Source organism: Natator depressus, chromosome 3 (assembly GCF_965152275.1).
Source record: "Natator depressus isolate rNatDep1 chromosome 3, rNatDep2.hap1, whole genome shotgun sequence".
Lineage (NCBI taxonomy): Eukaryota > Metazoa > Chordata > Testudines > Cheloniidae > Natator > Natator depressus.
This window is the reverse complement of record NC_134236.1, coordinates 80817160-80844283: the sequence shown is the minus strand read 5'-3', so window position 1 is coordinate 80844283 and position 27124 is coordinate 80817160. Positions and strand designations below refer to the sequence as shown.

Below are 27124 nucleotides of genomic sequence, written 5' to 3'. Positions count from 1 at the left end.
ATTAAATGGTGGTTTGGTGGTGGTTCTGTTACCAGTACAAGCACACCTGTGTATGAATAGATTTAAAAGGAAAACTGTGCTCAGTTTATTCAATGTAGTGATCTGAAAGCTCCCAGGAGAAGCATTTCCAACCATATATAAATTGTTTAGTATATATGAAAATAGTTTTAATCACAGTTTTATTTGTGACATTGACAGTCTGGGAGTCCAGCATCGTAGAGTCATATAATCCTTTTCATTGTTAAGCAAACGAGCATCAATATAGTTGGTGTTATAACTTTAACCCTTTGTAGAAGAGTAAAGCGGACATTGTTCCAATCAAATTCTGTACTTTCTTTGCACTGGTTCTGACTTCAGCATACGATGTATGTATAGCAGGGATCGGCAACCTTTGGCACGTGGTCCCATCAGGGAAATCTGCTGGTGGGACAGTTTGTTTACCTGCAGCGTCTGCAGGTTCTTCCGATTGCAGCTCCCACTGACGGCGGTTCACTGTTCCAGGCCAATGAGGGCTACGGGAAGCAGTGGCCAGCACATCCCTCGGCCCACGCCACTTCCCACAGCCCCCATTGGCCTGGAACGGCGAACTGTGGCCACTGGGAGTCACGATCGGCCAAACCTGCGGACGCTGCAGGTAAACAAACCATTCCGGCCCGCCAGCAGATTTCCCTGACTGGCTGCATGCCAAAGGTATCCCTGATATATAGTATTTGTCTAGGTTTTTGTTGGTACGATACTAGGCTGTTATATTGGCAAATGACCACTTGGTGTCATCATTTATTTTAACATTTTCTTGTTTCTGGGACTTTGACAGTGAATGCTTACATGCATACTCTTCCTTTCTATCAGGGCAGAAATGTCATTCAGATAACTAACATGCATATTATGAGACTGATTCTCCACTGTCTTGTACCATTCAGAATTGGTTTTCCACCCCCTTTGCACAGGTATAAATGACTACACAATGCAAGTCAGTGGAGATTTGGCCCCTTTATCAATATTCTACATGGATGGAGTCAGGGAACAAATACACTGTTGCTTGTTTCCAGTCTTTTAAATTCTCCTTGTATATATTATAATATTTTAGTATAATATAATATATCCTACAATAATTGGTGGTTTCAGTGTTGCCATTATAAAGTCTATCGTCTGTTTACAATGCTCTTTTCAATATGAATGAAGTTAGAAATTTGCTAACATGTTATCCCTAATCTAATATTTAAATTCTTCTGTTTGACTTACCCTACAAGAATTTTACCTATTTTAGTTTGATAGTTTTAAGTAATTTGCTTTATAAATATTCTCATACTACTTCAACTACATGCTCAACGCTGACATGCAGAGATCACCTCTAGAGGTGATATCTCTATTCCCTTTTTGTCCGTAGCACCTTTTGACGTTGCTAATTGTTATGGTGACTTTTGAAATATGGATGTTAGTCCCTTAGGAATATGGAGACTATCAAACTATTTCATGAGCTTTCTACTGATCTGGGCTAGATACAGTCTAATGATTTAAAAGTCAAGGACTCTGTATCCTATGCCAGTTCTTGGACATACCTATTCATTCAATATTTTCTTAATGACCTGGATTTGTACTGTATAACTTAATGGTTCTGGCAGATTTGAAAAATGCCTGTGCTTTCAAGAGTACCAGCTCATAGAAAACTTTTTTTGCTGGAGTCTGTTGTTGCCCACTCTGATAACATGATCTGTCAGTCTAAGCTGAGCTTTGATCATTTACTTGGCCTTAACTGGCCTCAATTACTGTTTTTGTTCTTTCAAGGACATTAATGTTTGAGACTGTCTTGCCAGTTGACTTTCAGAATAGAGTGGAGGCGGCATGTGTGAAATTTTTCAAGTTGCTTAATATGTCTGCAGTAAACTGATGTTTCACACCTGTCTAAAAGGGATGCTAACAGTGCTGCATTGGGAATTATCAGTTCTAAGTGTTGGATGGTGTGCTGGTTGAGTATCCTATGGCAGTGTCTTCTGAAGGCCTGGCTTGCCTTTTATATTCAACTCACTATTTCTTGATCCAGCGAACCATCTCTTAAGATAGTACTGCCCAGGTATGTAAAGTTATTCACAGTCTTTGGCTTAAACAGTAAGTGGTGATATTTGCCTGGTGGTTGGTTGGAAGAAGACTTTTTTTTTTTTCCAGGCTGATGGTGAGTTGAAACTGTTTAGTTGCCTCAGAGAACCTGCCAAGGATAAACTGTAGATCACTTTCACTGTGGCGAAGTGGCGCACAGTCATCCACAAAAAGGGCTTCATGTATGAGTTCTTCAAGAATTTTTGTCTTTGCACTAAGCCTTTGGAAATTGAATAGTTTTCCATCAGTTCCGTACCTTACGTAGATGCCCTTTGGAAGGCTGGTCATTGCGTAATTCAGAACAGCTGCAAAGAGACCAAAAAGGGCCAGTGCCAGCACACAGGTTTGCTTCACTCCATTATGTATGGGAAATTGTTTAAAAGGTCACTATCTGAGAGGACTCGACCAGTTACACCTTTGTGAAATTGATATGATGTTGGCAGATTTGGTGGAGCAGCCAAACTTTTCTAGAATTTTCCAGAGGCCATTTCTGCTCACAGTATCGAGTGCTATTTTTAAATAAATGAAGACAGCATACAGTTCTGTGTTCAGATTTTTTTTTTCCTGAATTCTGTCTCAACAAAAACCATGTCTTTGGTGCCCTGACCTGACCTAAATCCACAGTGGGTCTCTGGTAGAAACTTCTCTGATATTGTTGTGACAAGCTGATTGAGCAAAATATGGGTGGTGAGAATTTTTCTACTAACAGATAGCAGGGTAATACCCCAGTAGTTACCACAGTCAGATCTGATGCCTATATTTTTGTATAGTGTAACTGATTGCATCTTTGAAACCCTGAGGAATTTGCTTGGCTTCCCATCTTTGATGATTTCATGTGGATAGTTGACAGCATTTAGGCCTGCAGGTTTTAAAGATTTCATCTGATATGTCATCTTTGCCAGATGATGTACCTGACTTCGTTTGATAGCTCTTTGCGCTCCTCAGTGGTAGGTTTGGGTGATTTCTTCATATATGGGGTCAATTCCTCTAGCACCTGTGGGTTGATAGTAAAGGGTGATTCAGTGGCTCAGTGAAGTGTTGTACTCATCTTTCAGAGATGCCTCATTTGTCCTTGATTAAGATAGATCCACCTGAATTCTTTAGTGGAGCTGGTCCAGATTTTGATGGTCATAAATAGCTTTCAGGAAATCCTAAAACAATGTTATGTTAGTATTGACATAATGCAGTGTTTCTTCTGCTTTCTTTTCCCACCAGTTCTCCTGTAGGAATGAATGCAGTCTTTAACCCTTGGCTTGCAGGTACTTGAATTTATCTTTCTTTAATGTTGTTTTTGTCACTTTGCCAAGACACACACACCATTCTTTTGCTTGAGGATTTTTTCATTGAAACAATCCTGGTGCCATCTTTGATGTATAGCTAGAATATTTTCTGAGCCTTGAAGAATGGCCGATTTTGAATATATTCCACTTTTACGGTACATTATTGGTTGATGATGTAAGGTTATCAGACTTTTCCATTAAGTCTTCCCTTAGTTTTTCTTGAAGAAATGGATGTCTCAGCTTTGCTATGTTCAATTTTATATTTAATATCTTCAGCCGCATGTAATTTAAAAATGGCTCTGATCATTGTGTGGTGATTCCAGCTGTTCGCCCCTTGCATTGCTCTGGTGATATTAGTGTCCCTTTGCCGTATAATGAGTCATTCAGGTGCCAGTGCTTTGATCTCAGATATGCATCCAAGATGTTTGATATTTGTCTGCTTGCTTAAATACTGTGTTGATAATAGAGCTCATGCTCAGCACACTTGCTGAAGTAGGAGACCATTGCTGTTCATTTTTCCAACTCCAGTGGTCTTTATTACACCGTTCCAAGTCTTCCTATCTTTTCCTACTCTGGTATTAGTCTCCCACAGGTAAATCTTTCAGTGACTTCAGAAAGCTGTTTCTAATGGCAAAATAAATGCCATAAATCCTTTCTTCCTCTGCTGTTTTTCCCTTTTTCCAAAAGATTAGCCACCTACTAGTTCAGAGATCCCCAAACTTTTGACAGTCCTCTTCCCCTCCCCCCCCCGCCTCAGCCCCCTGCTGTGCGCATCCCCCCGTCTCCCCGGAGCTGGGAACGGGGACGTGGCTCATGGGGCAGGGAGGGGGAAGACGCAGATTGGGTAAGGGGGCCGAGGCTGGGGACGCAGCTGGTGGGTGGGTCTGGGGCCAGGAGCAGTGGCGAGGCTGGGGACGGAAGTGGAGCAGCAACTGGGTTGTACTGGAGGCCAGAAGCCCGCCCCTGGCCTGGTGCTGCTTTGCTCCCGGCTTTGCTCTGGGCCAGGAATGGAGCTGTGGCTGAGGCTGGGGGTTGGCGGGGGGAGGGCGGGCAGGAGCAGAGCCACACTGAGGCTGGTGATGGGGCCGAGGCTGGTGATGGGGCCAAGGCACAGGGCCGGGAGCCAGGGACAGGACGGGGCTGGGTGGCGCTCCCTCCCTGCCTCTGTGCGGGCTGGCCTGGGCCCTGGATTTTCCTCCATGCCCCCCGGGGGGGCACACCCCACACTTTGGGGACCTGTGTCCTAGTTCCTTTCTGGAGCCTCCTTCTGCAAGTCTTCTTTTGCTGAGGGCAGCTATATTGATGCTGCATCTTGCAAGTTCCTTTGCAATTAATAATATACACCTTTCAGGTCTTGATTTGTTATAATCCATTAAAGTCCATATGTTCCATATCCTCATGGTGAGAGCTCTTCTTTTGCTTATAGAATGACCAAGTGTGTGGATGATTCACCAGATATGGTAAACTGTCCAGATTAGAGTTGGGCAGGCAATATTATGGCACTTTTGCTGGCCTCTTCCTTTATGGGGGTGAGCAGTGCTATCTTAAAAGGGGCTATTCAGTCACCTGGGAAGTTGCCTAACATCCTTGGTGCCAAGGATGAAGGTTTGTGACTGACTTCCAGTATGCACCTACACCTGACATTTCACCTCTTGGCATTGCTGGAGGACTTCCTTTCTATGACGTGTAAAAGGCAATCTTGGTCTCTGGGCTGCTGAAATCAAAGACCAGTGGCTTGAAGGGTCATAAAGACTAGGAACTTCATTAGCTACAGTGAATAGCCACTGATGTCTTTTGTGCCTTGTCAAGCGGTGCATATATCATGGAATGTTGCTGCAGTACCTTTCCCTCTGTTGGACCAAAAGGATTCCTCCTCCCTGACCACCAAAGCAGACTTAGTACAGATTCATAGAGTCCAAGTCCAGAAGGGATCATTGTGATCATGTAGTCTGACCTCCTATATAACACAGGCTGTAGAACTAGATCATATGGTTTTGATTTAAAAATTTTCAGTGATGGACAAGACACCATGACCTTGTTAAGTTTCTTCAGTGGTTAATTACTCTCATTGTAGTTTACACCTTATTTTCAGTCTGAATTTGTTTAGCTTCACTTCCAGCCATTGGATCATGGTATACCTTTCTCTGTTAGATTGAAGAGTCCATTCTTAAATATGTTCCCCATGTAGGTACTTAGTCTGTAATCAAGTCACTGTTTAAACTTCTCTTTGTTAAGCTAATAGACTCAAGGAGCTCAGTCACTATGAGGAAGGGTTTTTGATCCTTCAGTGATTCTTGTGGCTTTTCTCTGAAGCCTCTCCAATTTATCAACCACCTTGAATGGTGGATACCAGAACTGGACATGGTATTCCAGCAGCTGAGGTAAAATAACCTCTCTGGTCCTACTTGAGATTCCCCTGTTTATTATGCATCCAAGGACTACATTAGCCCTTTTGGCCACAGCGGCACACTGGGAGCTCATGTTCAGCTGATTATCCACCACAACCCCCAAATCCTTTTCCCAGGAGAGTGTCTTCCATTATGTAAGGAAATGTTTACATTTAGCCCTGTTAAAGTGCATATTGTTTGCTTGTGCCCAGTTTACTAAGCGATGTAGATTGCTCTGTATCAGTAACCTATCCTCTTCATTATTTACCACTCCCCAATTTTTGTGTCATCTGAAAACTTTATTAGTGATTGACCTTTGTTTTATTCCATGTCGTTCAATAAGAACATTATAGTAAGGGTCAAGAACTGATCCCTGCGGTACCCCACTAAAAACACACCCAGTTGATTATGTCCTATGTACAGATACATTTTGAGACCTATCAGTTAGCCAGCTTTTAATTCATTTAACGAGTGACAGGTACATTTTATATCTTTCTAGTTTTTTATCAAAATGTCATGTTGGGACTAAGTCAAAGTATACTACATCGACACTGTTGCCTTAGTCAAGCAAACCTGTAATCTCATAAGAAAAAGATATCAAGTTAGTTTGATAGACTATTTTCCATAAACCCATATTACCCTTCTTGAATTCTTTCCCATACCAACTGTTCCACTATCTTGCCCAGCGTCAATGTCAGACAGACAGGCCTATAATTACCTGGATCATCCTGTTTCTTTTTATATATTGGCACATAATGAGCTTTCTTCCAGTCTACTGGAACTTCCGTGGTATGTTAACTTAACTGAAAATCATCATTACCAATCCAGTGAACTCTTCAGCCAGCTTTTAAGACCCTTGGATGCAGATTGTCTGGAACTGCTGATTTTAAAATGCTTAACTTTAGTAGCCACTATGTAACATCCTCCTGATATACAAATGAATTTTTTTATAGCCGTCTTCACTTCCCTGTTAAATCAGTTTTGGTTTTTTGGTTTTTAAAACCATTATGGCTGCCTTCCTCGACTGTGGGATTGTGGCTTTTTGGGCATCTAGAAAAGTGTTCTTAAACCATTCCCAGTCCCATGCATGTTGGAGATAAGCATTTTTTCTCACCAGAGGTGTCTCTCCCCCCATGGGTTCCCTCAACCTGGTTTAGCCTGCCATTCAGTGGTGACCTTGGAAGAGACCGGAATCTTGGTTGAAGATGTACTTAAGTAACCCTTCTCCTTTTGCAAGCACTTCACAAACATTTAACTAATCATTCATCTCACATTTACACTGAAAAAAGAATTTCTTCCAATTTTGAAGAGGCTACCAGTTCTTGTTAGAATAAAGTACACCTCTATCCCGATTATAACGTGGTCTGCGGGAGCCAAAAAAATCTTACCGTGTTATATGTGAAACTGCTTTATATCGAACCTGCTTTGGCCCCCCTGCTCCTTGTCCCCTGACCGCCCCCTCCAGAGACCCCCGTCCCTAATCACCCCAGGACCCCACCCCCTACCCAACCTCCCTGTCCCCTGACTGCCCCGACCCCTATCCACATCCCTGTCCCCTGACAGTCACTCACCGGCAGCGGTGGAAAGTGGAGAAATGTGGCCCCAGCCCGCTGCACTCCGCCAGCTCCCGGCCGCAGCGCTCCACCTCCCGCCACCGGTGAGTGCAGGGAGGTTGGGGAAAGGATGCCCACCGCACTCACTGGCGGCTGGGAGCGAAGTGGAGAGGGCTGGGGTAGGGCTGCTCCGCTTCTGCTGCTGCCGGTGAGTGCAGGGGGGGGGGGGGGGGAGGGAGATCTCTTCCCACAAGCCCCCTCCCCCGAGCGACACAGCTGGGGCCGAGGTGAGGGAAGTGGAGCGGGCTGCTCCTGGCCCCCTGCTAATCACCTGGGCCTGCGGGGCCCCCAAAAGTGCCCCCCCCGCACAGCTCCCAGATCCTGGGATGCGGGGGAGGAGGCCTGCTTTACTGTGTTGTATGCGAACCCGTGTTATATTGGGGCAGAGGTGTATAAGGGATTTCTCTGAAACTGGGCAGTCTTTCAAAATAGGGATATTTTTAAAATGTCACTTTAGATATCAACTTACGGTAGAACCTCGGAGTTACAAACACCTCGGGAATTGAGGTTGTTTGTAACTCTGAAATGTTTGTAACGCTGAAGAAAACATTATGGTTGTTCTTTCAAAAGTTTACAGCTGACCATTGACTTAATTCAGCTTTGAAACTTTACTGTGCAGAAAAAAAAATGCTGCTTTTAACCATGTTAATTTAAATGAAACCAGCACGAAAACAGTTTCCTTGCCTTAACAAATCTTTTTTTACACGTTCCCTTTATTTTTTAGTACTTTGTTTAATACAGTACTGTACTATATTGCTTTTTTTCTCTGCTGCTGCCTGATTGCGTACTTCCAGTTCCAAATGAGGTGTGTGGTTGACTGGTCAGTTTGTAACTCTGGTGTTCGTAACTCTGAGTTTCTATTGTATCTCCATTGTGTAAATAGGGAACTGGAGGCAGAGAGGTTAATTGATTCTTTAAGAAACCAGATGCTTAGATGCTGTGGTGATGGGTATGGTATAAAAACTTAAGTAGAAACTGTGACCGAACTTGTTGTTTTGGAACAAGACAGTGTCTCAGATCTGGCTGAGCTCCTGCTGTTGGACTTTCACTAGACAGCTGTGAGGGGATTCAATGCTGAATCCTCTGTGCCCTTCCCTTGATGGGACTGGGCAGAGTTTAGGCACTGTTTGTGGCTTTGGGCCTCTAAGCACACACTCAAGATGCAGACTTCGTGTGTGATTCCCCTCATGGGAGTGGGTACTCCATTGTCTAAGCCCTTAAATTAGTGCAGTCTCCCCCAAACATCCCCAGCAGCTCTTGAACAGTCCCCAGAATCCTACCAAAGCTGTGAACCTTCTGGTTTACAGTTCACCTCTTAAGAGGTTGTGACAATGAAAGCCAACAGACAGACTTTGTACAGGATCCAAAAACACCATTGCTCTCCACTTAACACAAGAAATATACAGATGTGTACAAAATAAACCTATATTAATTTCCCTGTCTTGGGTTCTTCACCATTTTGAGAGTTCTTTGCCCTTGGGCAGATTCCCCTGGGGTGCCCAGGATCCTTTCCCTGCAACTCATGACTTTTCTTGAGAAACGTGGAATCTTTCCAGCTCAGCTTGCTTTCTCTGACCTTGGTTGGTCCCACAGTTCAAACAGACCGCTGCTACAAAAGCATACTTCTCTCTTCTATGCCTGTCCAAAGCTTTCTGTCCCTCTAGAAGACTTCTCCCTGGGAGTCCTTTTTAAATCCTGCTCTGTCACCTCTCTCCATTTGTTCTGTTTGGGGAGTTTTCCAGTTTCTCTCTACTTTTTCCATTCTTTCAGACAAGTTGGAGGAAGAACCGTCTTCCAGTTCCGGTCAGCCTCTTTAGCAAAGCAGTTTTTCAGTCCAGTACACGTTAAAGTTAATGACTTTCCATTGACCCTGGTGGTAGGAATGTGCTACAGTCCATGTTAGCACATGATGGATTCCACGTCCACATAGAAGAATTCCCTGATTAAATTTTTATAGCAACTTTATAGCATCCAAGCAGAATTTATAAACTGTACATAGACAGATTCCCCAAATCATCACAGACACTAACTCAGTTAATCTGTTTGGTGGGTAAGCCTGGAAATACCGTTTTTTTCCCAATAATTAGAAATAATGCATCACTTGGAGTCAAAGTTGATTTAACTTAGTTTTGAGAAGTCTTGGCATAAGTTTTCGGTTCCCAAGTAGAAAGATGTCTGCATTGAGTAAAGAGAATGTGTTAAAGACTTATATATTGTGCATCAAGATGAGCTGGAATAGACTGGCAAGCTGTGCACAAGCACATGGTGCTGTGTACATGGTCCAGGCAGTGTAAAGCTGAAGGGGCTGTCTTTCTGCCCCCATCTGAAAGTCCCTTTTCCTTTTTGTCTGCTCCATAGTAGTAGCAGTGTTGAATGATAAAATGGGAGTGAGCCAAGGCCTTGTTTCATTTAGTGTGTATCTTGGAAGGTGGCGAGTGAGAGGTTCCCACTTGCGATTGCTTAAAATGTATGGGATACAGTATTTCAGTGGTGTCCAACTGAATATATTCATATTGTGAGTCTTCTGTTTTTCTCCTATTTTTTAAAAAACAAGAAAAGGAAATTCCATCCAAACTGATTTTAAGAACGTTGAGGTTGTATTGTTCATTCAGTCAGAAAATGACAAGGTAAAATTCCATTAACATTCTTGGTCTAGATTGGAGTGGCCAACCTGTGGCTCTGGAGCCACATGTTGCTCTTCAGAAGTTAATGTACGGCTCCTTGTATAGGCACCAACTCCGGGGCTGAAGCTACAGGCGCCAACTTTCCAATGTGTTGGGGGTACTCACTGCTCCACCCCTGGCTCTTTCACAGGCCCTGCCCCGACTCCACCCCCTCCCCTAAGCCTGCCATGCCCTCGCTCCTCCTCTTCCTCCCCGTCCCCCCCGCCTCCTGCATGCCATGAAACAGCTGATTGGGAGGTGTGGGGAGGGAGGGGAAGGCGCTGATTGGTGGGGCTGCCGCAGGGAGTGAGGGGGGAGCCAGTGGGGGGCTGCTGACATATTACTATGGCTCTTTGGCAACGTACATTGGTAAATTCTGGCTCCTTCTCAGGCTCAGATAGGCCACCCCTGGTATAGATCCAAACCCCTGCTGGGACTGTGCTGCACTGTCATTCCAGAGGTAGTCTCCAAAAACATGCCCCACAAAATATGGCTGTGCTACATACATTTGTATGGGCAAAAAGGAAATAGAAGGGTGCTTGCTCAAACTTCGTAGGTCTCTCTCTCTCTCGCTCTTTCTCTTTTTAAGAGGCCTTTTGAAAATGTGGCCATGTGTGCTGCAGTTGCCAGTCTCAGTTAGGTGAGTGAAGGATGCATTCAAAGTCGCAGCTAGAATTTACTTTTAATGATAATCTTAATGTAGGCAGGACTTTGTTTGTGCATATGTATGTTCATGTATTTTTACCATAAAATATCTCGTTTTAATGTTCAGTATCTTTCTTTGCAGGCTGAGTATGTCCAACTTGTTACTGAACTTCGAATGACAAGAGCCATTCAACCTCAGATAAATGCTTTTTTGCAAGGATTTCATATGTTCATACCACCTTCTCTTATACAGCTTTTTGATGAATATGAACTGGTAAGCAGCAGTGCCTATATTTGTAACTGACAGCATTCAGCACTTCATCGCTAATGTAATGAGGTAGAAGTAAAGCTCAGTGTTTTGAAAGATGATAATTTGATATCCATGCTTTGGTTTTCACTTCTGTACACCTGCTCTGAAATGTCTGTCCTTGTTCACTCTGATTACCTTAAGTGAGCATTCTCCTGAAAGATGGTAGTATTGATCACTCATAAGAGTAAAGTCTTGCTTTGTAATACCCAAGATAGAAAGTGCATGTGTCTTGTGGTGTCCATAATTCCCTTCAGTAAACTTCAGGAAACGCTCCTATTGCCTAGTTTATTTATCATCTTCACCCATTTCCTACTCTCTGAATCAAATTCAAATTTACTTTCTTAAAAAATCTTCGTGGAGTTGCTGCATTTTTCATCTCTGACTACATATATACCTACTTAATACCTTGGAGAAAATGACCAGTCTGGGCCTTTTCTGCCTGTTTTCCATGATATTCCATGATTTGTTTCCGTATCTGGATGTTTCTCTTCTTTCTTTCTTCCTAAGCCACAAAGTCACTTGGTGTAAAATTTTCATAATGATTTGGGAGCCCAAGTCTCACTGAAAATATAGATCAAACTACAAGCATTAAATATTATTTAATGTAAAATAGTTAAGATTGGAAATTTTACTTCTACTGGAGTTTTGTAGTTAAACTAACACCCAAATCTTTCACTAAAACCAGAAAATTCAGAGCAGAAATTCCACAAAAAATTCTTCTTATGCAGTATTGCCCCATTTATTTTATTCCGAAGGGTAAATTAGAGTTCTAGCCTCCACTATGTGTACATATTTAAAAGTTCAGCATGTGTTCTAATATTTGTACTTGTGAAACCAACACTTGCATGTGCTGATGTTACAAATTCCTAAAATGCTCTCATGTTTTCTCCTGCAAAGTGTATGTGTATTGGTACACACATTTGGGGTGTCATTGGAGGGGGAACAGAGAAGCCACTGAAAATTAATTTGCTTCCCTTGTTCTTAAAGAAATGCAGACTTTAATTTCTTCAGCATTTTGTCCTTTGTCTTGCTGCCCCCTATCTATGTACATCTAAGATCCTGGTGTACATAGTACACATGTGCGCACACATGCAAGCTCAAATACAATTCCAAGTTGTCATGTTAGGGACACCAGTTCATTAGACACACTATCTGAAGGAGTTGAAATATTGCCCTGTGATTCGTCATATGTGCTATTTTTTGTAGAATGTTGAAATTACACCCCTCACCCCCCATATTGTAGATTATGCTGTTCTGCCAGTCCACTGAGTTCTAACTGGAGGCCTTCACAAAAGTTTTGCTGCTGTTCATTAAGCATTTTTTTTCTTCTGTCCCCTCTCAGGGATGCTTTTTTGATCATTGGATGTCTCCTCCCTTCATGTCTGTTCTGTCACTGTCACCTCGATTAAGGTGGAGGGGTCAGTCTAGAACCTGATCTTCAATCCTCATATCAGCAAGGTGTATCAGACAAGTGTTAAGAACACTGTGCCTCTTTTGCTCCCTTTTTTTCTTCTCCACAATGCATTCAGCTCCTGCTGGGCAAGGAACAAAACACAGCTTTAAGCTCCAAATTTGGCCTTCTGAATAGTAGTTTGTGGTACAACCACTAACCTGTACTTTTCTAAATTTAAAACCAACATTGATATTTTAATATAGCATTCAAAAATATTATATTAAAAATTTAAAGAATGTTTTATTATTATTAAAAAGGAAAACCTGTCATATCAGGTGATCACTTACAGACTTAAAATTTCTTAACCTGTAAAATCTTTAGCAGGTTTTATTATAGAGATAGCAACTGATTCAGACCTTTCAAAATGAAATTAACAGCACAGTCTTCCAGTTATGCAAGTGTTTTGGTTTTTAATATTCAAGTATGCTTTTCAAGAGGATTTCTTCCATTATCAGAGGTCTGTGCAACCATAAAACACAAAGGATTTCTCATTCTGATATAAGGGATCTGATGCATTTTATAGTAAGGTTGAATATGTAGTTCAGTGCAGACAAACTTTGCAGCCCTCATACACTTAACTATTCCCCTTAATCTGTTTTATTAAAAGGGGTCCTGGTATCTGAGAATGCTTTTACCTACTTTGACACTGTATCTTTGACTTCTACTTCTAATCTAAAATATTAAGTTGTCTTAGTCTGGAAGTAATGAATTAGTATGGTGCCCCTCCTCATTGTCTCAGCGTAGGTTGATCCTCCAACTCTAATGGATTTTTGGCATCCCTCTACTGAGAACAGCCTGTTTAGAAAGATGCTATTCTTCCATCTGTCTCACAGTAGATCAGATATGGATTTGGATTATCTCTGCCAAAAAGGATGAAAGTTGCTTCCCCCTTGCCAGGAGAGAAGGCCAAAGAAAAAACTACCTCCAGCTGTGGCACTAGACTTTTTCCAATCAAGGAGAGAGGTTTTTCAGCCAATCCATTTCTGTTCATTGGAGGGCTAGTAGTCTGCAAAGATCCACCTTGCCTGCAGGACGGGTGGATAGGTTGGCTCTAGTGGAACTCCGGTACCAGGACTGTACTAGCTCCCTTGCTTACACTGCACTTGCTTGTAATTAAATTTCTACTTCTGTTGACTTGCAGGTGGAATTAAATAATACACAAAGGTTTGCCTGTCTTTTTTAAAATGTAGGAGACTCAAGGATCCTGTGTTATAAGATTTGATATCTTATTTATTAGGAATAAAGTATTAAAAGCAAATTGGAACAGAAAAGGCGTCTTGGTTTTATTCAGGATTGTTCTTTAATTAAGGCAACTGCACTCTTCAAAATTAATTGTTTGTCGAGAAGACTAATCAAGATTTGTTTTTTTTCCCCTGAAGGAGCTGTTGCTGTCTGGTATGCCGGAAATTGATGTGAGTGATTGGATAAAAAATACAGACTACACAAGTGGCTATGAAAGAGAAGACCCTGTTGTTCAGGTAAAGTCCCAGCTGAATGGATGGAGAATATTGTATTTTAATCCTTCAGAGTTTTTGCTATTTTTGGATGAAAACTTACATTAACCAAAGTATTCCTATAAATCACTTAAGATGGGAATGTCGCATAATAAAATGAGGTATGAATCTGACTCGGAGCTAATTTCCATAATTTAAACCATAAATTTATAAATGTGCCCTTATTTGTTTATCTTTTTTTTTCCAAATTAAAAAAAGTTTTCATTTTCCATTAAACAAACTTATTTTTCATTTAGTGGTTCTGGGATGTTGTAGAAGAACTAACTCAGGAAGAGCGAGTTTTACTATTACAATTTGTTACTGGCAGGTGAGAAATATTTCTGTTTATATTTCATATGTTACTCGTACTCTTGAATCAACTGGATTGCAAATGGAAAGACACATTTCCTGACCAAGAACTGTTTTTTTTCTTAACTGAATACTCACTTAGGAGTCTACTGTTTGCTGTGGGTGGGAGGTAACTTGGGGCTTTTGACATGGAGGAAGTCATGGGAGGAAAAGTGATTTTGCACCAGGAGTCGGTTAATGTTTTATCACTGAGGAGGATATGCATTCTCCTTCCATTTGTGGGAGCAGGCTTGTGATTTCTGGTGAGTAGAAATTTTTGAAGGAACTTTAGCTTGTAGTTCTTTAGCTCAACAGTTTCCCCAATATGCTTCAGGGTCATCCAGTAGTGATGGATATGTTTGTTCTTAATCATGAGGATGGACATATTTAATGTTTATATTTTAGTTGTTAAACTTCAAGTTTGGATTCCATTGAAATAAATGGAAACAGTTTATGCCCCGAGAGCTATTGCTGAAGACAGTCTGCAGACTCAGGAGGTTAATATCATAATACCACTTTATATTTGGTTTACATCTGAAAGGTTTTCTTCATAAAAATGACTAAAACTTTTTTCAGAATGAAAGTTTATATTGTGAAGCACAATTCTGCAGCAAATTAGTCTTTCAGAATATCCCTAGCTAGCTATTTTGTATCATTTTGACATACTGACATGAGATGCCAAGCCATAGAATCAGTAGATAATAGCTGGATGAATGAGAAGGCCTGAGTTTTATTTTGTATTTGAATGTGGAACTCTAACTGTTCGTAGAGCAAAAGATCATCATTCTCAGGAGGAAAAATCATGTTAGAGAGATACAACCATAAGCACATTACAAGTGGATACTTTTATAATCTTTACTTGTAACCATTCTGAATTGTAGCTCTAAGCACAGTTCTGTTTGAGAAACTTTGTTACTTCAGAAGGTGTAAGCCCAAGTCTATACATCCATGGGTGACCATAAATACTGGAAGAAGAAAGTTGTCTGTTAAATCTCATTGTGGTAATAGTTTATATTGGTTATCTGTTGGATATGGATAGCTAGTACTGATATTTAGCATCTAAATATTTTTGAAGTACCATTAATTGGATTACTGTTAGACTATAAAATCCTTTAGTCACAAAACATACATGGCAATGCAAGCCCTCCCCACTTCCACTACTTCACCCAGTAGGCTTTAACCCTGTTTGAAAGAGAGATTGACACCTAGAATTGAGAAGGTATTTCATTCTCCTTCCGCATTCAATCCTTGCAAAGACTCAGTGTTTTTTCATTATTTTGTAAGCATATTTTTAAAACTGTACCTGAAATCCAGAATTTTAAGTCATATTCAGATTCTTTAGAAGAATGTCCTTGTGTTTATCAGATTATTTTATTCTAGCTACAACTCTTACTGAACAGTATTTTAATATTCCAAGTGAGGGTCTCATAGTAATGTCATTTATATTTTAACATTCATGTGCACTTTATACATAAGAATTTAAGTTGATATCAAATAATGGTTGAACTTTTACGAAACTACTGTGACTTTTCATTATTGAGAATTTGGGTTGAGGGATCCTTTGGAATTATGTCTCTATCTGGTTGTCTTTTTTTTTTTTAAATTGTTTTTGAATACCATGGGAGGGGGGATCATGTCTCCTGAGAGAAAACACCACTACTATACAAAACAAAAAAACAAAACACCCCTCCCACTCCCACCATTGAAGAGGTTTTTATACCACTATTTTAAAGATGGCCTCTAATGGTATAGGTACTATGCTGAGTCTCATACTGTAGGTTAGTGTGAGCCACATTATTCGGGGTGAGAATGGATTTATAGTCAAGCTCACAGTATTTCTTCGGTTAATATTTTCCCTAGTGTTCCACAATATTACAATTGGTAATTACTCTATTAAGTCACTTTTCTTTAGTATACTGGCTTTACTATGAGAAATACCACACTGTTAAGTCTTGACTCTTAAAGCCAAAGCTCTGGAAAAGACATGTCAAGAATATTTGGTAGATTAACTTACTTTTTATAATGGAAGGGTAGTTTTTTAACTGATGTTTCTTCAACTATAAAGACAACAGGTTTATATATATAAAGGAAAATCATCAAGTGCTAACAATGGGTGAGTTCCTCAAACACATGCTTGCCCCTCTTATCTAGTGTTTAAACAATTTAACAGCTATCATAAATGGGACACTCCCATTTTCAACAGCATTACAGAAAACATGAATGAGGCAGAGATTTTCGCTATTGGTGAAGAGTGGGACCTATTGCTAACAACCATTCTTCCTTGAGTGATTGCACATGTCCGTTCCACTGTAGGTATGTGTGTGCCTTGTGCACAGTTGTCAGAGAACTTTTCTCCTCAGAGGTACCTGTTAGGGTGGCTCGAGCACCCTCTACTGCTGCGTGCCAATATAAGAGGCTGGAACTGCCCCTCATCAACCCTCAGTTCCTTCTTACAGCCAGTGACAGTGGTTGGAGCACTTCCAGTCTTCCTATCGCAAGTTTAGTTCCCTCACTCTCTGTATATAGTCTTTTCCATTTAGTACTTAGTTAGTTAGTGAGCTATAATACATAGTTAGGTTTCAGTTGTTAGGTCCCTTTTGGACCAAATTTGATTTTCGGTACTGAAGTCATGCCTTGCTCTCCAGGGTTCAAGTCTTGCCGGTCATGTGTCAGACTGATGCCAGTCAGTGACCCACACCCCAGCTGCCAAAAGTGTCTGGGGGAGTCCCATGTCAGTGACAAGTAACACATTTGCTCAGAATTTAAGCCTTACTCAAAAAGATAGAGCAGCGAGACTTAACTGTCTCTTTATGAGGATGGCACTTCACCCTTCATCAGAGCCATTGGGTTCAGAACATTCTTAGACCATCAGTGCAGTGTGTGCCTCCCAAGCCACCTTTGGCACCATGTTCTGTATCGACAGTACCGAAGAAGAGAGAGACACATCTGCCAATGACATGGTACCTTATCCAGTAAGATCTTGGTACTGAGGTCAGGTAAAAGAAAGATTTGTGAGACGGACTTTGAAGGCAAACATTCCCCTGAGTGCTCCACTGCTGCAAAACGAGGCTAATCAACTCCAGAGCCAGTGTCAGGTCTGTCGAGGCCAACCCCTGAAATTTGTTTCAGACCCAGTCCCGGTACTGAGGATGCTGGAAGTGTATGCTACTGCAAAAGAATTACTTAACCCTCTGGTACCGGTGTCCCTGGCAGTGTAGGAAGTGTTCCAGCTGCTTCTGATGTCTCTATGCCACCTCTGCAAGAGTCTGTGATGCCAGTGCCGCTCCTGATACCTAGGAGGCCAGTACACTCCAGGTGCATGCCACCATTAATATCCCCGGTATCACCATTTCTGGGTTCAGCTTAACTGTCTCCAGTGCACAATGATTCTGCTCCACCGTTATTACAGGACTGAGTCATCTTTGTCAGATTTGGAAGTGGGATCTTTTGTGTCCCATACCAGAGCCCTGGGATCCATGGAAGTCAAGGCAGTCTCAATAATAGGCACGTTGCAAGTGACAATGGTCTGTCAACCATGGGATCCACCCCCTCACCCTATACCAGTGATCGCTCTGGACACCGTGGGGTGTCCCTCCCTCTGCTAGGACCTTTCCTCACCCATCTGAGTTGACTTCCTCAAGGATGCACTGAGATAATTGGCAGCACAGGCAACAGTCTTGGAGGCCTAGTACCTGTACAGGTACTGAGCAACTGGAAGTCTGAGAGCTCCTCCCCTGCAAGAGGCAGACCAGCCATTGTCTCTGCATCCTGGTGCATCATCTTCCTCATCACCAAATGAGGCTGTAGAGATGGGTGAGTGATTCGCTGCCACCAGAGTATCACAAGGCTCACCAAGAACTGCTTAAAAAGGTGCCCTCTGTTTTAGACCTTCACGTGGAAGAGGTCCATGAGAAATTCCACAAACTGGACATTTTACCGTTTGCTGGACCCTCCAGAGTTGCACTGCTGATTTAATGAAGCCCTTCTGGAACTGGATAAAATGCTTTGGCAGATTCCCTTCTTTCCTCTCACCTATGATAAAATGGGCAGAAGGGAGATGCTCCACCCCTTCTAAGGGCTTCAACCCTCACTTGCCACTAGGTGTTGGTGGTGACAGCAGCTAATAAGCACAAGAGGCAGGGTCACCAAGCATCAATGCCAAGGAGTGAGTAATAACTTTATTCAACAGGAGGTCTACAACTAAGAATTGCTTACCAGCAGGCTCTCCTAAGATGCTATGACAGTGACACTCCGACTGTGGCTCTTTAATGTCTCTCCTTTGGCTCTTTGCAGCACATATTAAAACACTGTGATTTAATTATTAACCATTCTAACGTATTAACCAATCAGGAAGCTTTTATTGTGTTGTTAGCCAGTTGTATTTGATAAAATAATACTTGATTCATCATTTTGTTGTGAGAATAATATATATAAAAACTTAGTCTGTCAAGCGATTAAAAAAATAATTGCGATTAATCATACTGTTAATAATAGAATACTATTTATTTAAATAGTTTGGGATATTTTCTACATTTTCAAAAATATTGACTTCAATTACAACACCAATACAAAGTGTATAGTGCTCAGTTTATATTTTTTATTACAAATATTTGCACTGTAAAAAACAAAAGTAGTAATATTTTTCAATTCACCTAATACAAGTACTGTAGTGCAATCTCTATCATGCAAGTTGAACTTACAAATGTAGAATTATGTACAAAAAATAACTGCATTCAAAAATAAAACTTGAGAGCCTATAAGTCCACTCAGTTCTATTTCTTGTTCAGCCAATGACTTAGACAAACAAGTTTGTTTACCTTTGCGGGAGATAATGCCACCTGCTTCTTGTTTACAATATCACCTGAAGGTGAGAACAGGCATTCATATGGCATTTTTGTAGCTGGCATCACAAGATATTTGTGTGCTAGATGCCTTAAAGTTTCATATGTCCCTTCATGCTTCAACAACCATTCCAGAGGACGTGTCCGTGCTGATGATGATGATCTGCTCGATAACAATCCAAAGCAGTGTGGTCCGACAATATTCATTTTCATCTGAATCAGATGCCACCAGCAGAAGGTTGATATTCTTTTTTGGTGGTTCAGGTTTTGTAGTTTCTGTATCGGAATGTTGCTGTTTTAAGACTTCTGAAAGCATGCTCTACATCTTGTCCCGCTTGGATTTTGGAAGGCCCTTCAGATTCTTAAACCTTGGGTTGAGTGCTGTAGCTATCTTTAGAAACCTCACATTGGTATCTTCTTTGCGTTTTGTCAGATCTGCAGTGAAAGTGTTTTTAAAGCAAACAACATGTGCTGGCTCATCGTGCAAGACTGCTGTAACATGAAATAAATGGCAGAATGCGGGTAAAACAGAGTAGGAGACATGCAGTTCTCCCCCAAGGAGTTCAGCCACAAATTTAATTAATGCATTATTTTTTTAATGATCATCATCTGCATGGAAGCATGTAAATAAGAAGCGGGCAGCATTATCTCCCGTAAATGTGAACAAACTTGTTTGTCTTAGCAATTGGCTGAACAAGAAGTAGGACTGAGCGGATTTGTAGGCTCTAAAGTTTTACATTGTTTTGTTTTTGACTGCAGGAATGTAACAAAAAAAATCTACATTTGTAAGTTGCACTTTCACTATAAAGAGATTGTACTATGGTACTTGTATGATGTGAATTGAAAAATACTATTTCTTGTTTTTACAGTGCAAATATTTGTAATAAAAATACTATATAGTGAGCACTCTCTCTACTTTGTATACTGTGTTGTAATTGAAATTAATATATTTGAAAATGTAGAAAAAACATCCAAAATATTTAATACATTTAAATTGCTATTGTATTGTTTAACAGTGCTATTAAAACTGATTAATTGCTATTACTTTTTTTAATCGTGATTACTTTTTACGAGTTAATCACATGAGTTAACTGATTATTCGACACCCCAATAGAAACTAAATATTTCCCCTGCTATACTGTTTAAATATGAATATGTAGTTCTGTAGTAAATGAAAAAATGAATTCACGCTACCTGTGGCTCTTTTGGATAATGTTGAATGCTAATTTGGCTCTTGTACCACTGAGGTCTATCACTGTGCTATGACTTCACCCTATGGGAAAATATCATGAAGTTTAAGAACAGGCTACCAGAGGACTCCAGGCAGGAGTTCACTCTCATGGTAGCGAAAGGTAAGCTTGTGACAGTTCGGATGCACCAGACTCGTTTCATGGCATTTGCTATTTCTATGAAGAGGTGTTCGTGGCTGTAATTTTCTAGTCCAGGGGCGGGCAAACTTTTTGGCCTGAGGGCCCCATCGGGTTTTTGAAATTGTATGGAGGGCCCACCTGGGACTGCCCCCCTAACACCCCTACCCCATCCAACCACCCCTTCTCCCTGACCCCTGACTGCATTCAACCCCCCTGTTCCCCGCCCTCTGACCGCCTCGACCCCTGTCCGGCCCCTGATCACCCCCCGAACTCCCTTGCCCTCTATCCAGTCCCCTGCCCGCCCCCTTACTGCGCTGCCTGGAGTACCAGTGGCTGGCGGCGCGGCTGCACCAGGACAGGCAGCCGTGCAGCACAGAGCACCGGGTCTGGCCGGGCTCTGCAGCTGCGCTGCCCCAGGAGCTCACAGTCCCGCTGCCCAGAGCATTGCACTGGTGGCGCAGTGGGCTGAGGCTGTGGGGGAGGGGAACAGCGGGGGAGGAGCCAGGGGTAGTCTCCTGGGCCAGGAGCTCAGGGGCTGGGCAGGAGAGTCCTGCGGGCTGTAGTTTGCCCACCTTTGTTCTAGTCTTGCTCCTGAAGTACAGCAGGCCATCCAGGATTTGCCATTTGAGGGTTTATCCCTCTTTTCTGAAAAGACAGGATGTTGGGCTGCATTACTAAAAGATTCCAGGGTAGCACTAAAATCCCTTGGAATTTACACACAGAGGTAACAGAGGATGCAATTCTGGCTCCAGCAAGCTTGCAGATATCAGCTCTTTATACTTTGTCCCCCAGACCTGCCAAGAGAAGGGGCAGGAATTGTAGGAAGCTACCATCACCCCTCTTGTTATCTGCAACAGCAGGTTCCTCTCAACCAGTGGCCCAGTCTAAACATGCATTGTGATGGGCTTGTTGAGGGCAGCATACCAGTACTTGCAGATGAATCTGTTCCTACCCATACCTTTGCCAGTCTTCTGTCCCACTTCCTGTGTGCTAGGACTCACATCGGGTCAGTGGGTCCTGCGCATGGTGGATTTATTCCTGTCTCCACATCCCCACCTCTTTTCACGGACCACTCTCATGAGATTGTTCTTCAGCAGGAGGACCAATCTCTTTCTAGTGGAAGCAATAACGGAAGTTCCTCTATTCCTCAGAGGGCAGGATTTTTAATTCCTGCTCTTTCCTTATTCCTGAAGCAAAAGGTTGTCTCAGATCTATTTTAGATTTGAGAGTTAAACAAGTACTTGAAGAAAATAAAGTTGTGCACGGTCACCCAATTTACATTATTCCTTCTCTGGAAAAGGGTGATTGCTACACTGCTCTCATCTTAAAGGATGCTTACTTTCATATAGCAATCCGTCCAGACAACCACAAGTTCCTCGGGTTCATAGCAAATGGAACATATTACCAATTCACAGTACATCTGTCATAAATATAAAGGGAAGGGTAAACACCTTTAAAATCCCTCCTGGCCAAAGGAAAAACCCTTTCACCTGTAAAGGGTTAAGAAACTAGGATAACCTCGCTGGCACCTGACCAAAATGACCAATGAGGAGACCAGATACTTTCAAAAGCTGGGGGGAGGGAGAAACAAAGCGCTCACTCTCTCTCTGTCTGTGTGATGTTTTTCCCAGGGACAGAACAGGAATGGAGTCTTAGAACTTAGTAAGTAATCTAGCTAGATATGCGTTAGATTCTGGTTTCTTTAAATGGCTGAGAAAATAAGCTGTGCTGAATGGAATGGCTATTTCTGTTTTTGTGTCTTTTTGTAACTTAAGGTTTTGCCTAGAGGGATTCTCTGTTTTGAATCTGGTTACCCTGTAAGGTATTTACCATCCTGATTTTACAGAGGTGATTCTTTTTACTTTTTCTTCTATTAAAATTCTTCTTTTAAGAAACTGAATTTTTTTTTTCATTGTTCTTAAGATCCAAGGGTTTGGGTCTGTGGTCACCTATGCAAATTGGTGAGGATTTTTATCAAACCTTCCCCAGGAAAGGGGGTGTAACGTTTGGGAGGATTTTGGGAGGAAAGACGTTTCCAAACGGACTCTTTCCAAATTATATCCCTGTTAGACGTTCGGTGGTGGCAGCGATAAGTCCAAGGGCAAAAGGTAAAATAGTTTGTAGCTTGGGGAAGTTTTAACCTAAGCTGGTAAAAGTAAGCTTGGGGGGTTTTCATGCAGGTCCCCACATCTGTACCCTAGAGTTCAGAGTGGGGAAGGAACCTTGACAGCATCCATTTGCCATATCAGCAGCCCCTTGCTTTTTTTACAAAGTGAATGGCACTGGTAGCTGCTTATCTGAGAAGACTGGGAATCTGAGGACTCGAATAAACATCAGGAAACTACATGTTGTCTAGCCTTCTCTGTCTTTAATCCACGTATTCTGGGAAAAAAAAAATCTGTTGATATCTTGTCTGTTAAACACTGTTTTATGTAAATAGACAAGAAGAATCATGTTCCGCCCAACTGTGCCAGAGGCAGTTCTACTTCGGGAAGTCTGCATAACTAACTCCATTCACCTCAGAGTTGTTTGCCTTCCAGGAGAGTAGAACAAGTTGGCAGATCACCGACACAGGTCTCTCTCCCCTCACCATGAATGATCACGACGTCTGGACAAATTCACAGTCTATTTTGGTCAATTTCACAGTCATAGGATTTTAAAAATTGTAAATTTTATTATTTCAGCTATTTAAATCTGAAATTTCACATTGTTGTAATTGTAGGGGTCCTAACCCAAAAAGGAGTTGTGGGGAGGGGAGGGGGGAGTTGCAAGTTTATTGAAGTGGGGGTTGCAGTACTGCTACCCTTACTTCTGCACTGCTGCTGGCAGGACGCTGCCTTCAGAGCTTGATGCCCGGCCAACAGCCACTGCTCTCCAGCCGCCCACCTCTCAAGGCAGCGCCCAGATTTCTAAGAGTTGAACAGATTATACCCTTGAGTATAAGGCTTGTTCCCCCGTGGGATCTCAACTGTACTAACAAACTCAGTGGGACCTCCCTTTGCACCTCTTGCGACATGCTCTCCCTACTCTACCTCTCTGTGAAAGTGTTTTCTCTGGTTCCTATAACATCAACAAGGAGAATGGGTGAATTTTGAGCCGTGGTTTCAGAACATCCTTGTACAATTTTCCATGAGGATAAAATTTACCTCTACCCTCACCCAAAATTCTTGACCAAGGTGGCTTCCAGTTTCTACATTAGCAAATACACTGCCTGATGTTTTTCCTGAAGCCTCACCATGCATACAGATGAGGAGAAGCTTTATTTGTTGGGTGCGAGGAAAGCCGTGTTCTTGGATAGCACCAGATCCTTTAGAACTTCAATGCAGTCATTTGTTGTGATTTGTGGACAGGGTGAAAGGCATGCTAGTTTCCACTCAGAGGATTTTCTCTTGTATTTGTTTGTGCTGCCAGTTAGCTAATGTCATGCCAAGATTGTTGGCTCATTTGAGTAGAGAACATACAACTTCAGGAGCTTTTCTAGCGCAAGTACCTATTTAGATATTTGCAAAGCAGCAGCCTGGTCATCAGTACTCATTTTTACTGCGCATTATGCAGTTTCCCATCAGTCCAGGAACAATGCCAGTTTTACAGGGATCGGGTAGACTCCAAGTCCACCTCCATGTTAATCTGCTTGTGAATCACCTATAATGGAATGAACATGTGCAATCACTTGAAGAAAAAGCTGTTACCTACCTTTCTGTAACTGTCATTCTTTCAGATGTGTTGCCCAGTCCATTCTACAACCCGCCCTCCTTCCTCTCTCTATCAGAATCTATCCAGTAAGAAGGAGCTGAGGAGGATTGGGGGGCGACTGTCCTCTTCTACTGGCATGCAGTGGCGCTTGGCCGTAGAGGGTGCTTGAGCTGCCCCAGTGAGTACTGCTGAGGGGGAAAACATTATCTGAGAACTGTATATGAGTTGTACATGCACCTCTAATGGAATGGACATGTGCAACACATCTCGAAGAACAATAGTTGCGGAAAGTTCGGTAACCATTTTTTAGCAGGTGGTCATTAGCCGTGGCAATACAAGATTTCTACAGTGTGCTGGTTTTTCAGATCCCAAGTACCCTTTTAATGTTTTAATAATTGGTGGATGCTTTCAGTTCCAGGGTTCCTCATGGTGGCTTTGCCCATATAATGGGTGGCAGTGGATTGCAGAATTTCACAATTGCAGCTGTGCCATACACTCCAAATTTGTTACCAACATCAAGTACATGGTATGTTAAATAGCTTCATTTAAATGCATTAAGAAACTGAGCAGAATTCTTTCATTGTTTTCATTATTTGTTTTACACTTCAGGTACAACCCTCTTGTACAACCTAATTAAAAGGAAAACCTTTGGTCAGTTTGGAGCATACCCACGATCCAACATAAAACTGGTTGTTAAGCCATAAGTAGGTATATTTTTGAAGGAGAAACCTTAACTACTCCCATGTAGTTAATGGAAGGCAGTACAATATCACTAAGGGACGCTTCAAGCTAAATTACTGTATTGCTTTTTACTTTAAACCACAAGGAACTTATTTTCTTGCAGTACATTTGAATGCTGACGGGTACTGCAATGCAGCAGTGCGTTTTTTCATAAATATGACAACTTCAGGGTTTTCTGATTTGAATACATATTTGAGAGGACAGTTTCATGTTAATTACCTAGTACAAAACAATCAAATTTTTACTTCTACTTCTCCTATTTAATGGTGATGCTTTTATTTTAGTATCAACATGCTCAAGTTACCTGAATACCCAAGCAAAGAAACCCTTAAGAACAGGCTTCTTGTGGCATTACACTGTGGAAGCTATGGTTACACAATGGCATAATGAAGTCTGGAAAACTCATCTGACTACTGATGCACAATTCAGAGTGGCAGAAGTAATTTTGGAAACTGTCAACACAAAAGCAGCCTAGATGCTGCGACCCAGAGACAAGGCTGACTTTTTTTTTAAATTAATAAAGGATCTGTTTGCTGTCCATTATGTTGTCTAAGTAAGTCTGTGATACTGTTACATGACTTAAATTTCATAGTACACTCTCTTTGTTTTTTAATGTTAGATTAGTATTGAAAGCAGTATACTTTCATTAGCATTAACATAACATGAAGAAGAGAGGGTTTGTCAAAATGTTTCCCACCAATTTTATTTCTGATTCTCAACTGTGTGAGTGAATGAGTTTTATAGTTTCCCTCCTACTCACATAATATGCCATTAACACACACACTTGTATTGTGTGTCTTGTTGCATGTAAAAGTGCCATTTATTTTTGCAGAGAACACTGTATAGAAAGTTTGATTTAGATAGTGTACAAAATGACAGATCTAATGTATTTTCCCAGTTATTGAATTGTACCTATATTAAAAGGTTTTTAATATTTTAGTATTTTAATGTATATAATGTAAAAATTTAGACCATTGTCACTGAAAAAGTAAACGGCGGATGGAATTAAGATCTAATTTATATTCTATATGAATATGTACACTATATTGTACTAAATATTAAAGTATTTGTGAATTCGTTGTCAATTTGCAGTTTAGAACTTATATATATTGTTTTAGATGTATATCTGTTCTTTATTCGAAGAATACCTTTTCTCATGCCTTGCGATAGTCCTCTGTGGAAAAGGTATAATTAAATTTTAATATTTTAGCAGAATCTGTGACTGTCCAGTGTTTGTTTTTTGTCTGGACCAAATTCATATATTAATGGTCTGAACAATCATATTGCACCATCATTTGCATGAGTATATACCTTTCATTGTGTTGACAAAGACTATTGCTTTGAGTAGGCTTTCACATTACACAAAGGAAAAAGCTTGAATGTGTGGAGATACCAAGGAGACTGTAATAACTAAGAATCCTATTCCACATCTCATAGAGAATTAGCAAAGAAAATATACCACTCCTGAGTAATACTTCACATTACATTGAAAAAAGCTTCTTTAAACTATTGGAGGACTCTCCTGTCTTGAGATTTTTTCCCCTAAGATGCTTGTATAGAGGGCAACCCACCTACACACAAGCTCAGTTCATTCATCTTGATAAAAGTTTTTTCCCTGGTTGTACATGAAGTCCTACACCATAAGACTTTTGAATAGTGTTACTGCCATCTTCTTTTCCTTCTGTAAAATAAGCATTACTCCCTACAAAATTGTACTTTTTGCCTTTTCTAGCTAACCTGGGATTTTTTTGCTTATGTCAGGGGTTTAACTTGCAAGTGCTTTTGGTTTGTAATGACTAAGCAATTTCTGTCAAACATTTACTTCTCACATTTTCTGTTTTATTGTGGAATACAGCTGTTTGCAAAGAGCATAAAACTCTGCCTGCTAAAAAGAAATATCTAAAACACTAAACATCAAATGGCATAAGTCTGAATGCACAGTTTTCAAAGTTATATTTATATTTGTCTTGTACTTTTCTGTTAATGGATTTGCAACAGTCCATTGATGCAGAAGTATTATCATGTATATGGAGGGAGGTCTGAAAAATCTTCAAATGAGACTTTAAATCCCTGCATATTCTTAATGATCCTGGACAGCAAGCAGTGATGTTAAAAGGACAGTAATTGACATAGGAAAAGGAGGACAAAGCTCACACAAGTAATCCACTATTTTTAAAAGTAATTTCTTACAAA

General features: G+C 41.2%; 1 protein-coding gene across 6 annotated transcripts in view; it reads left to right on the top strand.

The window, feature by feature from the left end:
* The window catches only part of HACE1 (HECT domain and ankyrin repeat containing E3 ubiquitin protein ligase 1), an 86550-nt gene extending 60410 nt beyond the window's left edge, over positions 1-26140 (top strand). For all 6 annotated transcript variants that reach the window (XM_074948163.1, XM_074948166.1, XM_074948164.1 and 3 more), the window contains 5 exons: positions 10825-10956; positions 13825-13923; positions 14196-14266; positions 24603-24716; positions 25216-26140. In XM_074948163.1, coding sequence (XP_074804264.1) covers positions 10825-10956; positions 13825-13923; positions 14196-14266; positions 24603-24716; positions 25216-25318 — 519 coding nt within the window. In that variant the 3' untranslated portion in view covers positions 25319-26140. The remainder of the gene's footprint in view (positions 1-10824; positions 10957-13824; positions 13924-14195; positions 14267-24602; positions 24717-25215) is intronic.
* Positions 26141-27124: the final 984 nt, after the last annotated feature.